The sequence below is a fragment of the Drosophila guanche genome, unplaced genomic scaffold, assembly GCF_900245975.1.
Source record: "Drosophila guanche unplaced genomic scaffold, DGUA_6, whole genome shotgun sequence".
Lineage (NCBI taxonomy): Eukaryota > Metazoa > Arthropoda > Insecta > Diptera > Drosophilidae > Drosophila > Drosophila guanche.
In genome coordinates this window covers 10,627,712-10,644,740 of record NW_022995744.1, presented here as the reverse complement: position 1 = coordinate 10,644,740, position 17,029 = coordinate 10,627,712, and the positions used below count along the sequence as shown (strand labels likewise).

Sequence of the window (17,029 nt, the reverse complement as noted above, 5' to 3'; positions counted from 1 at the left end):
CGGAGGCCTGTCCATATCAACGATATCAGTCGTTTTAGCGAATTCGTCGGGCGCGCTTCTCCCCAAAAAGCCAAAGTGCACTGAAGAGAAAAGGCATTTCGTTCACATAACTGTGTCCCGTCCTCCCGGTGTATTCGTGTGTGTGTGTCTGTGTCGGCGTCTGTGGTCCGCAAGAATTAACTGTTTTGTTGTAACAAGTAAACTGTAATTTTACTCTGCTCTCTGCTGTATAATTTAATATATAATTACGTGCACTTTCTTTTGCTCAAAAAAGACAAAAACAACACAAAAAAAAGCACTAAGCGGCAGACTTCCTCTCCAGCTCCAGCCAAAGGACAATTCAAGTTCAAAGAGTGGGGAAGCTGCAAAAGCAGAGCAGCACAAGAACAAAAACACAGTCGACTGCGGGTAAGTTTCGGTCTTCCACTTCTACCCGGTCTTTGTTTTACAGTTTTAAAGTCACTAAGAAAAGCCACACAAAAATGTGTAAAGAGCGGGAAAGAATATGCAAAGTTTTATAGGAACAAAAATATATGTGAAAAATATAGTAGTGGCTTTTAAGCAATTAAATAAATAATAATAATAAATATGTGCATATTTATATAAATAAATTAATAATAAGTAAACAAGTTCTGTATGTACAGTAAAAATTAAATATAAAACATTTCGTTTGGGGTTTTCCATAAATTACGAATATTTATAGATGTATTCCCCTTTACGCATTCCCTTAAACAAAAACGAAATTTAGGGTTGAGTTCGCCTGTCACATAACATGGAAAACACTTCAATAAATCACTTAGATTAGTCTGAGGATAGAACAACGCAGAAAAGTGTTTTTAAATTGGAAATAGAAATTGTTTGACGTCAAAGTTTAGCTCGAAAATCTTTTATAAAACCTCAACATTGTGCCAAAATATTACAAATAAATATAAAACATAGAAAGAAAATGAAATAACATAAACAAAACGCAGAACAATATAAAACAGAGAGAAAGAAACGTAATCCGATTTCCCTATTTCCCGCCAGTAGGGAAGAAATGCTGTGGGTTGCCTTCTAAGCACATAATTAAGAGCATTGACATTTGCTTGGAAAAATATTCGTATGGGACTATGTGTTGCCTCGTCATAGGCATAGACGTAGAACATGCCTAACCTTTGCACTTGTTTTGATTGCAAGAGCAAGTTAATGATTAATTAGGGGTTGCACGCGTTTTTCGGCTGTTGTGCACCTTATCGAAAGGCCCTTAGTAGCCGCCGAATAACAAGTTTTTGCGTGCTGCATTTTGGGTAAGGGGGGAAGTGCTTTTGTATTGTGTTTTTGTTGTGCCGACTGTAGCGCTAATTCGATGAGACACTGGAACGTGCCAAATGTCAACAGAACGTGGGACAAACAAAAAATCCAATTCATAAACCACCTGATTTACCTCATTTACTTATGGTATGGTATCCAGACTTTATTCAAACGAATTTTCCCAACAGCTTAATTCCAGATATATACACAGAAAAATCCCCCCCATATACCTTATAATCTTGCGGTTGCCTGTTTAAAATACATTGGGAATTAAACCTCTCAAATTAAATTGAAAATCACGTTCACGTTCGTTTGAGGCTTCGTGTGCAACGGATCTTAAATAAAAGCATTTAATTTTGATTGATTTCGGGCCGGATGTTTTAGATCATTTGATAAGCGGATAGAACAGATACGAAATCAACTTGAAAACAACTTCATTGCTGATAGCTTTCATTGTAAGCAATAAGTCGGAGCGATTGGGTTTGGGTCTTATGTGCACTTTAGCTTGTAGACCACAGAAAGACCCACGAATCGCAAGGAAAAACTCCCTAAGCTGAGCGGAATAAATCAAAGAAATTCTGTTTTCCTTATACTTTCCTAGAGAAATTGTCAAAATGTAATGTTACGGAAGTCTCCATGTTGCCTTTAAAAATAAACTTGCAATGTTTTCCAGAGAAAATGCAGTGCAGCTCATTAAAGTCAAACACTTTGCATTTGTTTACGAGGCAGCAAGTCATCAACCGACTCCGGCCTCATCTACTTCACTTTCACAGAGGGGAAATAGAACACAGAACGGAGGAAATCTAATTATCGCGGCCAAGTTCAAGGGCAAACACATAGTAGAGCTTCGTGTGCTTCAAGCCGGGGGGTTCCTTTCGTGGAAATGGAAATACAGATAGACAGATGGGATAGATATGTAGATAGAGAGAACCAATTTGCAATTTGTGGAGAATTGTCCAAAAGGGGGGAGGGCATTGTCACCCACTCTAAAGACAACAACTGCTAGCGGGAAAATTTACATCACGTGTACCCAGTGGGAGAGAGGTTGGGCGTATTTGTGGTAATCCATTCGTAGCACAATGTGACGTCAACGCACTGGGGCGTTCCACTTGCAAAGGTGTAAACAAGCGCACAAAAATAAATTCCACTAGATCAATTCAATGTGGATTGTGATTAGCTTTGTAATCAATGGAAATTGAATAAAGAAATTGTAAGGAAAACATTTCTCTGTCAAGTTCAAATATGTTCTTTTATATATATATATATATTTCTATATCCGAATATATCTATTATATCCACGCTAAGACGCAAGAATTTTCTGTGACGTCAAGTTGGTATCGAAATCAAAAGAAAGGCGTATAAAAAGTTGGCGACACCCACACGCAGACTTGAAAAATAAAATAGATCTTTCGTGGATGATCTATACAGAGAAAGAGAGCAAGAGGCATCTTCCTCAAGAGAGCATATTTTATGGAAATTTCTGAAAATTTGTGGCTGCGAAATATTTATAGATTTGTGTATATTTTCAATTCATAAAATATATTATATATAAAAGATATATATATATATATATATATTGAGCACATATCAATTGCCAAGCCCCTCTATATTTGTTGGTCAATTTTGGCTAATATTTCATTTCAATTTAATATTTTATTTAATATAATATTTTTAAAATCGCTTACCTTTACGCAAGTTCAAATGGGTTCATAATTGTTGACACGTTTTTTATGCTTATTGAACAGGTTCTCTCCTGTCTCTCTCGTTCGATTCATTAACTGAAAATAAACGAAATATTGTTGATTTTAGTGTATTGTAAATAAAGCATCAATTTAAATATTTAATACAAAATTCCAATATAATGATGTCAATATTTTGGTAAACAAAGTGCAGCTGTTGACTGCGATCAGACATACTTATTATTATTAAATATTTCTTCTCATCAACTATGATCCAATAATATTGATAATTTCTTGAATCTATTGAACTTTATTTAAACTACTTTTTCCTTAAATTCATTCTCTTCCCTCTACGGTCATTCGGTTCGGGCTCTTCCGTACATTTTATGGGAATACTAAGTAGAAACAAAAGTGGGGGCACGTCGACAAATTCTATCTTCCCTTTCGTTCACCTTCCCCGCAAAACAATCAGTCAGTCACTCAGTCAAACAGACATCTGCTTCCCGCTGCACACTGCACTACTGCGTTGACGTTGATGACTGTTTTTCGATTCCGTTTTTTATGGTGCTCTCACTTATATTAGTTTTCCATATAGTATTCGGATTTCTGTTCTCCAAGCGGAAATGAATCATTAAATGAAAGATTAGCAGCCTGCAAAAAAAAGGTAGCAATTTCCCGTTATAAATGTCACTCAAACTTTAAACAGCGTGCGGGAGAAAAAGAAATAATTTAATTCAATTATAATGTAGGAGATTTTTAGATTAAAGGATTGAAAATCTATACTTTCCAATGAAAATTCTTGTATGAAAATAACAACTCCTCCGATAATATCTCTTACCGAAAATTCCTCGGTTCGTGTGTAAATATTTCTGCACTTGTTATTTCTGAATCACAAAACAAAGACACCTTTGGCCAACAACAAGCTTATGTAAATGGAGTGAATGAAAATAGCCCTCGCTTCAATAAGAAACTGAAATTACATACATTAATTTTGGGTTTATTTATATTTTTACATCTGTTTTCATAACGGGGGAGTACGGGGGTGGCGCATTATCGTTCCAGCAAACAGAACAGAAACCCGTTTTCATGGCGGCAAATGATCAAAAGTTGCATTTTATTGTATACACCCGTCTCAGTTTCAGTTCTAATTGATGGTGTGAATATCTCCTGTACGAGTATAAGCGGAAATGTCCTCTAATTTAAATTTATTAGGACTCTCGGAAACAGTCGAACAGACGCTTTATTCTAATTTGTTTTTGAGCTTATTATTGTCTCGTATTCCCAAAGTTGAGTGATTGGTGCGTGTCGAGGCCACTCTGTGTGTGTGGTCCACTAAGGCCTCTTATCAGTGTTTCCAAGTGCCAGAATTTGAGACATTTAAGTTTCGTTTCAAAAATCTCTGGTCGTACGTTTTGTTCTTCATTTGCTTATCGTCTAGGAAAAACACATGGCAAAGTGTCAATGTCAATGCTGTCCAATGTCACGCCCATGCCCTCAGGCTGTACTATGTAATTTTAAAGACATTTACACCCGCTTATAATAATTTACAAATGATTAAGCAAGTGGATATGTCTCCATCTCAAGAGTCATTCATTTCCATTGAATGCTATCTTATTTACTCCTGGATACACAATTGATAGCGGCTTGTCGGATTCTTCAATTAGTCAATCGTTGCCCACTTTAATCAGTGTAAAAAAAAACCTTGATCGATATCCTACGCTGATAGCTTGAATGGCTATCTATATAGGCATGATAAGAACTTAGATATAGGCACTAAACCTTCAGAATGGCTTAACAAATTGATATTCTTGATGTACTTTTCACACAAATTAGCGCTCTGTTGTCTAGAGAACCATGAAAATAGTTATAATTACTATAGGTTCGCATGCTGATTAAGCAAATTTCTTGGCGTCAATAAAACGCGCCGATAAGGTGCTCTAAGGTTAACAAATGTGTGCAAATGGTCCGGGAAAAATCGCTTAAAAGGCTTGTGCGACACATTAATTAGACATCTAAATAGCCCAGAAAGCCCCACGTCTTATCAATTTGCCGGGTTAAGGTTTAATCAGCACGACTACTGTGTAGAGTCTTATCAAAATGTAATACATAATGGCAAACGGTTGAGCTTTCAACATTTTCCAGTCATTAGGCGCCCAGCACACGCAGCTGGCGGAAAATTAAGAGGAAAATGTGCACATGTAATGAAATATAATGTAAAATATAAAAAAAATAATATAGATGATTGAAATTGCGACAGGCGAGAGACAACGAACGGCCCATTTGGACCCACTGATAAACCCCGCACTGACCCCTCATTGAATGCAGTCGCCGCGATAGGCGACTGGCGGCAGGCCCCATGCCCCAGCCTCCAAATAGGACTCCGATCTGTCGACACCTTCTTTTTTTGGGGCTCGTCCACAACTTAAGTTTGCTTTTGCGTCACTGCGAAACCCACAATTTTGGCTCCTTCAATCAACAGCTCCACTTGAATAAAACATAATCTCAATCTCAATTGTTGCTAAATAACAATACAAATGGGCACGAATGGGAATCAAGTGCTAAGACTTTGAACTTGTACCCGGCCAAGAACAGCGCAGCAGAGAGCCTCCTCTGTAGGGCAGCTTCATGGTTGATCGAATCGGCTGGCTCCGTTCCACGATCCAAGGGCAATCCCCATTAGAGGCCGCCGAGTAGCCTCGTATTTTACTTGAAATAATTAATCGGGTTCTACAGCAGATTAAAGGTACCGCAAATAACTGGATTTCAGCAGACAACTCTTTTTTCGAAAATATCCTCTTCCCTTTGTGCTCCCCCTCGTTTAGCTCACAAACCTTATCATTTCTGACTAAGTAGATATGTATATCTTTCGGCCATAGCCCCCCATGTTTCTGTGTTTTCTTTTCCAGGCATTTCTTATATCTGAAAGCAAGCAATCCCATAAAGATTTCATTTAATCAAAGTAAAGTGCGCTCAATTGACTCTCATAAATTCCCGCGCTATGTGTAGGTACTGTATTTAAAATAGTTTCGCTTTTTAGTGAATTTAATAAGGAAATCTCTTGTTAAGGTTCTGCGCTGTGTGTGGTTCGGTTCTCTGATCTCTGATTATGGTTGATGTGGATGTGGGTGTGGTTGTAGATGTGGGGGCTTGCACGCCGGCATTTATACTGTTATATTGTCGCATTTATCGCTCTATGATCCGTCAATCAAGCATATCGTTCTAGAGTATTTATAGTCATCGGGCCCCGATTGACCGATTCGCAATGCATTCAATCAATGAGTCGAAGTCGACGTCGAGTCTGCACATAAATACTTCAAATGTTAGTACAAAACCATATCTGGAATGACTTGGCTGGGGTCCCGATATGGAAATCTATTGGTTCGATGGCAGCCATAAAGCGATTTACCAGCCGAAATACAAATCGAATGACATAACTCCGATAAGTCGTGACCGAGATAAACCCGGTGACCGTATACCCCCTCCTGTGCCCGTGGGAATGCTCGTACTTCGGTTCTAATCTCGCTTCATGGTTTCCGCTCCATGATAAGAGCTCCCCCTCACACACATCCACACATCTCTTTTGCTTTCTTCTGATGTCTGTCAGTCTGACCGAAAACAATTTCATCGATGGACAGAGCAGTTAAATGCCTATGTTCGGATAATTGTGGAACGATATGCATTAATATTTAATGGAAACTTAAATGTAAAATTAAAGGATATATGCTTTTTAAGCCATTCGGATATAAAGCATAAGATTTTGTAGTAAAAAGTTTTGGTCTGCAGCATATATTAAAAAAGTTAACAAATGTTTGGAAAATTCCACTGCAAAAATATGTAAATATTAACAATAATAATATTTATTTAGCACTTCAGCCCACTTCGGGTTCAATTTAAGCTTCGCTTTAGTCACTGCTCTACAGTTTTAGAGCTACATTTGGAGTGTTACAGTTTCAGATTAATTGTAACCAGTTAAATGTAGGAACGAAAAGCTTGCGTTAAATGAAACTTGGCAACGTTCAGCTTTTGACTGTTAGCGAATTTAAAGGGAAAAGCTGTGATTCGAATGTTAGAATGGAATAATAAAATATATTAAATAAATAACATACAAAAGTTTAAATTAATAATAATAATGTAAACACTAGTTACATTCAAATTTCAATTTAAGTTAAAATATATTTTCAAATAAAATAATTACAAGTAGTCCAACCAATTTTTATATAAAAAACAACACCAATAAATTATGAAATAAAGTAATGATATTGTACATATTTAAATTGAACCCATATATTGAGAAAGTAATAGTTGCACACTAAAAATATATTTAATTTAAAATCTTGTTTCTTTTCCAGAATAACGCCTTAATTTCCTTCCCTTAATACCCGTGAGATTTAAGTGTAAGTATAAAAAATATGTCGTCTTAATAAATAATTAAGCAATGCAAAAAAAACATTAAAAAGTAATATATTTGAAAATGCTGTCTGTCCTACTGACCCACAATTTGGAACATTTCTTGGACAGTCCATAAATTAATGTTTCGAGGGAAATCTTGGAAATTTCATGAACTTGGCGAACAATTGAATGACTTGTTCTCTTTTTTCGCTCTGACCAAGGACAAGAATCCCGCCCACATGCCGCACACACAAATGTATCTAGAGATACGTTCACCTTGAGGTTGCCTTATTGATTTTTGGGTAATCCATAATACTTGTGAAATTTGTGGCTGGCTAGCTGGCTGGCTGGTACTCATCAGCTTCATGTTGGCCCTGTCACAAGTTCAAATGTAGGTCGTAGATAAAGAACGAAACGATGATGGCGATGGTTGGGTCAGCAGAAATATTTGGTAGTTGCACTTGAACTAAGAACTAAACAAGAGTATCGCGTGATTTATGTGCAAGCAAAGCAACTGGCAAAGACAAAGAAAGCATTTAGATACACACGCGTACAGGCCAGCCATGCAAATATGCACATACAAATGTATCCACATGTTCATGTACTCTGTGCTGATTGGTGGAGATTTGGGGCTTGGCTTCTGTGACGTCACGCGCGCAGCACACGCCCCTCTAAATGCCCCAGAGTGTCTGTATCTGTCAGATACAGACCGTTGCGTGGCGTAGCCACTGACGTAGGCCAAACAGAAATCAGAGACTATGTCAACCTGGGGGCCAATGCTTCTGGGTTTGCAGTTACGTAAAGGCACGCCAGGCCAAGCCAATGCCGGCATTTCATCATTCCTTGAGTTGTTGAGCTGTTTTAGCCCTTTGCTCGCCCTTGTCTTGCCGCTACCATAATTAATACACACACACACACACACGGACACAAACTGGCATATATGTATACACACAGTTGCGGATTGCGTGTAGATAAAGATGCCGAGATACATTTCTGTATATGGAAATGGAATACTCGCAGCAGGTGAGCATGCTTTTAGGCGCCGCTGTGCGCCTGATCCCAGCATGAAGCGTGCCAAATGTTTGGTTGAATTCCAAGTCTTGGCTTTGCAGCGTTTTCATATGCTGAAAGGATGAGGAGGAACCACGGTGGGATTTAACCGAGGCTTTTGTCCAACTAAGAGCATGTGCAAAAGCTTTTGGCGAGGTAATTGCTGTAGATGAAGGAAGCTCGTAATGTTGTTTGCTTACAATTGCTTAATAAATAATGATAAATAATACATAAATGTATTAAATATATGGTGAACATATCTTTTTACCATTTAAAACTCTACAATAATATGCATTTAATTTATTAATCATTAAAATTCTCGAATTTCCACTCCCACCTCCCACTCCCACCACACTCCACTCTGCCTATTTTGTACTTTCCAAAATTTCTAAACTCATTTACCAGCAAACTTACGTACATTTCGAAAACACTCGAATACTTTTCTTACCTGACGACCCATTTACTCATACGCAATGTAATAGGTAGAAGCCTCAATGCACTGTCATGTTTATTCATTGAAAAAATATAAATAAAACCCAAAAGCAGAAAAAGACGTACTTTATTGAGACTCAGAGACCGTAGATAGGAAGCATAATAAATGGTTTTGAGGGTCTTTCGAGCAACATGTCCAACGACACGTGATCCACATAGATCAATGGAATTTATGTACGAGTTGTATGCGTTTGCATAGCTAATCAAACAATGCCTGGGCAAATGGGATTGAAAATTATAATGGATATTCATTCTACACAAATACAAGTACTTGTATCTATAGCTGCACACATGCCCCACTTTGTTTTGTATCAAAATTCGAGTCTTAATCTAAAGAGGGGAAAGCATCTGTATTTGTATCTGTATCTGCATCTTAATCTTTGTGTGCATACGGAAATGCCCTCAATAGTGTATGCAGCGTGCGGATCTACGATTATATATTCTACAATGTAGGTACTTTGAAATTTCTTCTCCCTGGCTAAGCGATCCAATAAACAAATTGATTGAATTGCTAATCTTTTTCATCATGAACTGAATGTCGGTGGCTATGCAATTGCTGTGATACATTCATGCACTCAAAGAAAAATGCACTTACATTTAAGAATTACGATTAATTTCCCCCGATTTTATAATATTTTGCAAAGTTCGAGTGGCAATTTTCACCAGCAATTGGAGAAGTTTCCAAAGCAGATTCAGAGTTCAATTGCAAGATCCATAAATTTGCATTGACCCCATTATAAATAAAGTTCCTTGAAAGAGAAAAAACCACAGCATGCGGCAAAAACAAAACGAAGGCGTAAAATCAGGAAATGTCTTCCATGTGTTGCCTTCTGCCATGCACATCTACTGCAACCAGTCGCCGGCCTGCACACTCCAACAGAACACCAGAAAGCCGAATAAGAAGAAATCAAAATAAAAATAATATAAAAACACTGAGGGGCTTTCAATTCCAGTTTGAGAGTCAATAGCCTCACGACAGCGTCAGCGTCATCGTCGTAGCCCGCAACCCTACCCCAAGACCATGCCCATACCATGGCAGACCAGCCATGCGGCATAGACATTGAAAGAGAGAGAGGGACCAGTTCTCGCAGAGACAGAGAGCCAACAGCGAGAAACAGAGAGCGAGAAAGATGGAGAAAGAGAGGAAAACAAGTCCAGAGCCCGGCGAAGGCCTTTTTTTATTGTTTGGCGCGCCATTTGCTAGCCATCATTCGTTGCGTGCGGTTTAAAGATATGAAGATACGGATACCCGGATGTTTGTGCTGCTTATCCGGAAATTTTTGAAAATTGTGAACCATCAATATATCCAAAATAAAATATAAATCCATTTAAATCTGTAACATATTGGTGTAACAAATATTTTCGGTCTTTGAGAGTGCAGAAAGAAAGAAAGAAAGAATATTTTTGGTCGTTTTTGGGCAGCAACATGTTTTGTGATTGAGTGCGCATGCGCCGGAAAGTATTCTCTATGCTACGTGGGTGGCCACAGCGATAAAGGACAAAAGTCTCAGATAAAGGACATACGTACAAGTGTACATATCCAGACGTTTCAGTGCTCGATTTATTATTTAACCAATTTTGCGCCGCAGTGCCGTGGAGTGCACTGTGTGAAAAAGTGCAAGAAAATCAGGAAAAAAAGGAAAGCTACAACATATCGGTGAAGAGAACATATCCCTAGAGTAAACAGCTCCAGGAACAACCCGAAACCCAACCGCAGTTTACATAATCCCGTAAAGATGTCAACAGCCTCATCGAGCAACTCCAGTGCTGGGGCAGAGGAGGCCCCGAGGAAGCCCGGCAGCAGCAATGAGGAGAGCTCCCACCTGCTCGAGGCCGCCGAGAACGGGGCCAAATATGGCTCCCGCCAAGCGGTAAAAATCATCAAAGCCAATGACAATGGCTCCACCACACCCCATGTAGGCAAACCCAAAAAGATTCTACTCGTATTTCATAGATACACTTCCTGGTGATGGGTATACCAAAGGTTAAAGGTTCACTTATGGCTAATTCGTTAAGTAAAACAAAGCAAAAGTTCAAGTAGAACAGTGCGAAATTAATCCAAAATATTAACCCTTTCCATGGTAATTTCTTTAATAGGAATACTCTTCTGGGAGGTGTTTTAGCTTCACTTTTTTCCACCCTGAAGCTTATAAGCTTATTGCAAATGTACCCAGTTAGGGTACCAAAAAAAAATCGTTTTATAGATGTTAAAAGTTGTCCAAGAGCAAACACAGTCTCAACTGTTTGTAAAGTAAACGCCAGTTCTGAGAGCAAAAATATTTTGCCGCTGGAAAACAAAAGATACAAGATATAAATAGTTGAAGAAGCAATTATCAGCAGTTGAATTGTTTATTTCTCTCCAGACAATATACTTATCTACATTTTTCTACACACATGAAAATATCATGAACCAAACCAAACTAATTTCATTTTTTCATCATTATTAACTGAAAATCACAGCCCAAAATGATAGATCGTTGAGCTTATCAACCGTAACGAGAGCCCCAGGCCATGGGGAACATGTTGAAGACTTTCTATTTTTATGTTCCATGTTGGACAAGGTCAACAACGTTCAGAAAGAGACAGCCAAGACCAAAGATATTCCCAAAGATATTCCCTAAATAGAACGACAAATATATAATTAAAAGAAAAAGGGGGCGTATGGTAAAAATAAACCAATTCCTCGGGGAAGGGGAGTAGAGTGCATTTATATATTTATAATAATAATAACTAAGATATAATATGGATATGTCATTCATTGTTGATCATTCATTGGAATGAATGTTCGTTTCAATGGGTGGAGAAAATTAGTCATAAAATTCAACGGAAAATATTAAAAATAAATAAAGCGTTGAACCATGGACTGTTTTGTGCCACACTCTGCCGTAATCCCAGATAAAATGGTAACAACAAATCGCCGAATCGTGTTCAGCATTTGAATAGATTTGGACTGGAGCAACAGAAGTCGAAAAACCACCTGACCTGACACATAGCATTGGAATAACAATGAAGTAGCCAAATTTCTGGCATTATAAAACATAATGTTGATGGCTTTGTTTTATTCATAAAAAATGAAGTCACTTTCGTTTATATAAATTATACCTATTTTTAGGGATTATGCAAAATGGATATCTTCCTTCTACACTCAGAGAAAATGGCAAAATGTAAAGGGAATGCACTTGACCGATCAGTTTCCATCTTTAATAGCAGAAAACATTTTCCTTTAAGCAATGTTAAAAGAAATCTCAAAGATTCTTGCCCTTTTTCCTGCTGTAATCTCAAGATTCCGTTGTTATGGAACCTCCGGAATATCCAAATGGGAATTCTTAAAATTACCGAAATGAAAATTCAATTATTTATAGGCCGGGAGCATTATAAATCAGGTTGGACGAGAGTTAGTCAAATGATTATAAAGTATTTTTAGTGGAATTTCTTTATGCTTTATTAATTTTGTGAACCAGTTTAATGGAATGTCATTCTTTGCATACATACGAGTATGACGCGCACTGTTGCGCCCCGCTTGCCACTGCCATTACTGCCACTGACATTGAAACGAACTTGGACTTGGCTTGGTCGCTGACACTCGCTCTCTTCTAGAAAAGGAAGGAGCTGATGGTCAGAAGGAAGGGGGGCAGGCGGGTCATCGCCCACTTAGGGGCTCCCAACGAGTTCCTCCTCGCGAGCTTCGTTTAGTATTTAATCTAAATTTAGATTCAGAATGCTAGGCAGGGGATTGAAGAGACCACATTAGCCACAGACGGAACAGACGGAATCAAACCAAGAACAGCCAGAACAGCCAAGCAGAGCAGACCAGAGCTCAGAGTCGCGAGTCGAGAGGCAGCTATCGATTTCAGTGGGCTCTGGGCTTTAACGCTTCGTTTACTTTTTACTGTCAGTCTGTGGCAGTCTGGCAGCAGGCCGGAGGTGTGTCCCGACACCAAGTAAATATGTATGTGGGCGTCGTTCCACTATCCAGCTGCAGTTTCCCCTCTGTGACGCTTTGCTTGCTTTTCACGGAAGTGATTTGTTCCCGAGCTCTCTGGCTCATGTCTGTCATGTGGGCTGAGATTTGGGATACACAGGGAACACTTCAAGAGTGGGCGGCGACACACTGGATATAAAGGAAGAGGCAATGCCGAGAGAAAATGTCTATAAATCACACATGAACGCGGAAACATTAAAGAGTTTTCCCACAAAGAGTTTCCTTTCTAAAATTTAAAAGAAATACGTTTTTTCATTACAAATATTTTAAACTTTGACAGAGGCTAATTAAATTTATCGAATAATAAATTCGGAACCCTGAACTCCAATCCTCCAATCCTGCAAAAAGCTAATAACCATTCCACAAGATCATCTGATGTACCTTTTCTCTGTACTATGCCTAGAAAATGTAAATGAATTCCTAGGCAATTGTTGATTGATTTGTGGGGCAGGCGATAACCTTAACTTATTTACCGATTATACAAGAATTTATGGCTTAATGAACGGAAGTCAATGAGTAGTATTGCCTCCCATGGCGATGGCATGCGCGCTCCTTCATATGTTCTACATATCTACATATTTAATCGGTAATAGCCATGGGTGTAGCTTTAAAGGATCGAAGGGTTTTTCCTATACTTGTCAAATGGTAATTTAAAGTGAAGTGAAATTTAATCAGAGAAGTTTCCAACAAATGCACCAACAAAATAATCAATTGGAACTAATCATAATTTGATTCTGATATAGAACTTGTTACTCAATTATAATCTTAAGGAGAGATTACTTCTTATCTGATATGCCTTTAAGTTAATTCCCATGCTAATAATTGTTAAAAGTTCCAGTAATTAAGCACTAACTTATCATATTAAAGAAAAATCACACAATTGCCCTTGCTTAATCCACGTTCATATGTAGAATCCAAAGTAAGACTCAACTTAATGTTGAATCATATAGAATTATGCACGTAGCAGCTTTGATTTAAAGTCTTTACCATTTTGTTAATCATTTTGAACCTGTCCATCCGAACGATATCTAAGTGTTAGGCCCAGTATATGGGTCGCGACTTCTGTTTATGTGATCGGCATAATGAAGCTCTTCACAGCGACCACAAACGTGAGAGAGCATAGCCATAGCCATAGCAATAGTCCGTTCGATGGTTATTTGTATGGAAGTGTGTCATAAATATAGGTGCATAAATGGAATGCCCACTATCGGTTACCCACTAGGTACACCGTTGTGTAGCGCCAATAAAGGTCCTAATCACTGGACGGGGGGTGGTAGCAAGATACGAGAGACCTTATCACGGCTTATGGTAGAAATGATTTGATATGAGTTGAGTATGTGCCAGTTCCTGTAGTTAAAGCAGCCAGCTAATAGCCAGCCCTCAGTTAGTTTTAGTTGCTCAAAGAGGAACGATTCACTTACACTTGAACCTTCTCTTTGTTCGCAGGATCAGGAGAATCTACTCGGCAACATGGTGCACGCCTCCACCGATAACAAGTCCAGGAAGCTGCCTCAGTATGTGGCCGCTCTGGCAGCAGCTGGCGGTGCTTTTGCCGCCGGTACCGTACTGGGCTGGACATCGCCTGCCCAAACGGAGATCGTGGTCGATGGAGAGGGCTATGACTTCCCCGTCAGCGCCACCCAGTTCTCGTGGATCGGCTCCAGCATGAATCTGGGCGCTGCCTTTGTGTGCATTCCGATTGGCTTCCTCATCAGCATGATTGGACGCAAGCTGACGATGTTGATGCTGGTCCTGCCCTTCCTTGTCGGATGGGCCATGCTCATTTGGGCCCCATCTGTGGGCTTCTTGTATGCCTCTCGCTTCATTCTTGGTCTGGCCGGCGGTGCCTTCTGTGTGACTGCTCCGATGTACACAGGCGAGATTGCCCAAAAGGATATACGCGGCACGCTTGGCAGCTTCTTTCAACTGATGATCACCATAGGTATCCTTTTCGTATATGCTGTCGGAGCCGGTGTCAATGTCTTTTGGTTGAGCGTCATTTGCGGCATTATACCCATCGTCTTTGGCGTCATCTTCTTCTTTATGCCGGAATCTCCCACATACTTGGTAAGTCAAACAAAACCCACAAACTATGTTAATTGACGCCCTGCATGATTTGGAGATACCGTTTTGAGTAGCTATAATCTTCAAGTCAATCAGCTATCTTAAGTCAAGGAAATGTCCAAAAGATATGGGGCATGCCCAAGCGAAGCACACGATAACATTATAAACAAAAAATCAAATCTTATCAAGTGGAAAATCTGAGAATCAATCCCCATCAATCAACAGGTGGCAAAAGGTCGTTCGGAAAGTGCCGTCAAGTCCATACAGTGGCTGCGTGGCAAGGAATACGATTACGCACCGGAGTTGGAGGAGCTGCATGAGACCGATCGGGAGATACGCGAGAATAAGGTGAACGTTTGGGCAGCCCTCAATCGTCCGGTGACCCGCAAGGCTTTGGCCATCAGTCTGGGCCTGATGTTCTTCCAGCAATTGTGTGGAATTAATGCTGTCATCTTCTATTCCTCAAAGATCTTTTTGGTGCGTGCAGATCACAAAGGAACGACTGTAAATCGAGTGAAACTAACTGATTTTTTTTTACAGGATGCAAACACCGGCATTGGCTCTCAATGGGCTACGATCATGATTGGCATTATGCAGGTGGTGGCCACCTTTGTCTCCACTTTGGTGGTGGACAAGCTGGGACGTCGCATTCTGCTGCTGGCCTCTGGCTCTGTGATGGCCCTCTCCACCACCGCCATTGGTGTGTACTTCTTTCTGCAGGATCAGGATAGCACCCAGGTTGAGAGTCTGGGCTGGCTGCCAGTGGCCAGTTTGTGCATTTTCATTCTCATGTTCTCCATTGGCTACGGACCGGTGCCATGGCTGATGATGGGCGAGCTGTTTGCCACCGATATCAAGGGATTTGCTGGATCCCTTGCTGGCACCACCAACTGGCTGCTGGCCTTTGTGGTCACCAAGACATTCGATGATTTAAACAAGGGTCTGGGAAATGGCGGCACGTTTTGGCTCTTTGCTGGCCTCACAGTGCTCGGCGTCTTCTTTGTCTTCTTTGCCGTGCCCGAGACGAAGGGCAAGAGTCTGAACGAGATCCAACAGGAGTTGGCTGGCAACAGCAGCACCACCGCCACCACTCAGGCGGTGAATGGTGCGGAAAAGTAAAGCGAAAATCGGAAAACTGGAAGTTGAACCGCCGCAAATCACTGTTAACTTTGCTGTTATTTTATGTTTGATTTAGGTTCGCGTTTTCAATTGATGTTAGAATTTTGTTTGTAGAATTTAATGCAGATCGAAGGAGGGAATCAGAGATACGAGATAGCGATAGGGAGTTGCAGCAAAAACTGAAACTAAGAGCGAAGACTGAAGGTCCACTGCATCATAAACGAACTGCAAGGGTAGAGGAAGAGGTTCTCTGACCTCTTCCCTTGCCATGGCAGCCACAGAAAAGACAACAGCAATTTAAGAAATAAACAAGACATATTATCTATGTATATTAATATATTGTGTATGTTTAAAGTGTGTATTGTACGCCTATTTAGCATTATTTCGCATTCTTTTTAAACACACACAAATTTCATGAATTTTCCGTACGATTTTAAGGCACAATTGCATTTTGTTCGGGTTTTAATAAAATGTTTCTATTTTTACAATATATATATATGTGTCTACGAATATGTACTATATGTATGTATACGAGTATCTAAAGCTGTCCATGTCTGTTACTTCGAAAGGCATTCAGTCGATTTGAATTCATTTAGCATATCCTCCTTTAAGTTGTAAACTAAGCCACGCCTTTTGCCACATTTATTTATTTTCGCGTCAAAGCGAAATATGTTTATATATATTTTATTAAATAAACCACATAAAGATACACGATTTTTTATATTTTATAATTTTTTATTCAATATCCTGAATGGTTTCCTTTCCTAAAAGCTGCAAAGCCTCTCGGTCTATCATTGTTAGGCGTGCATATAGTATTTATGGTTAAACTAACTAACGATTAAAGTGGAATGAAAAATATATATATATATATTCAATATATGATGTTGTAAATAATCGTGTTGTTGTTTTATTAGATTATGGAATATGGAATGACCATTAAGATTAAGGGGTGGCTACCTCCTCC

At 39.4% G+C, this 17,029-nt stretch overlaps 1 protein-coding gene across 3 annotated transcripts; it reads left to right on the top strand.

Annotated features, from left to right (window-relative positions):
• The first annotated feature begins 29 nt into the window (after positions 1–29).
• LOC117580221 (facilitated trehalose transporter Tret1) lies at positions 30–16,779 on the top strand. 3 transcript variants are annotated; one of them, XM_034266628.1, is made up of 5 exons: positions 30–408; positions 7,319–7,363; positions 14,329–14,949; positions 15,172–15,423; positions 15,487–16,779. In XM_034266628.1, the coding sequence occupies exons 3-5, from the start codon at positions 14,353–14,355 to the stop codon at positions 16,063–16,065; spliced, it is 1,428 nt and encodes a 475-aa protein (XP_034122519.1). In that variant the 5' UTR covers positions 30–408; positions 7,319–7,363; positions 14,329–14,352; the 3' UTR covers positions 16,066–16,779. The 3 variants fall into 3 exon arrangements, with proteins under 3 accessions (XP_034122519.1, XP_034122517.1, XP_034122518.1); XM_034266626.1 differs by lacking the exons at positions 30–408; positions 7,319–7,363 and adding an exon at positions 10,580–10,816; XM_034266627.1 differs by lacking the exons at positions 30–408; positions 7,319–7,363 and adding an exon at positions 10,582–10,771.
• The last annotated feature ends 250 nt before the right edge of the window (positions 16,780–17,029 follow it).

Bases quoted from the DNA above. Each gene is read 5' to 3' on its own strand.
- LOC117580221 (XM_034266626.1), top strand. From the start codon at position 10,637: ATGTCAACAGCCTCATCGAGCAACTCCAGTGCTGGGGCAGAGGAGGCC. The intron at 14,950-15,171 runs GTAAGTCAAACA...ATCAATCAACAG, and splicing joins CGGAATCTCCCACATACTTG to GTGGCAAAAGGTCGTTCGGA. The intron at 15,424-15,486 runs GTGCGTGCAGAT...TTTTTTTTACAG, and splicing joins ATTCCTCAAAGATCTTTTTG to GATGCAAACACCGGCATTGG.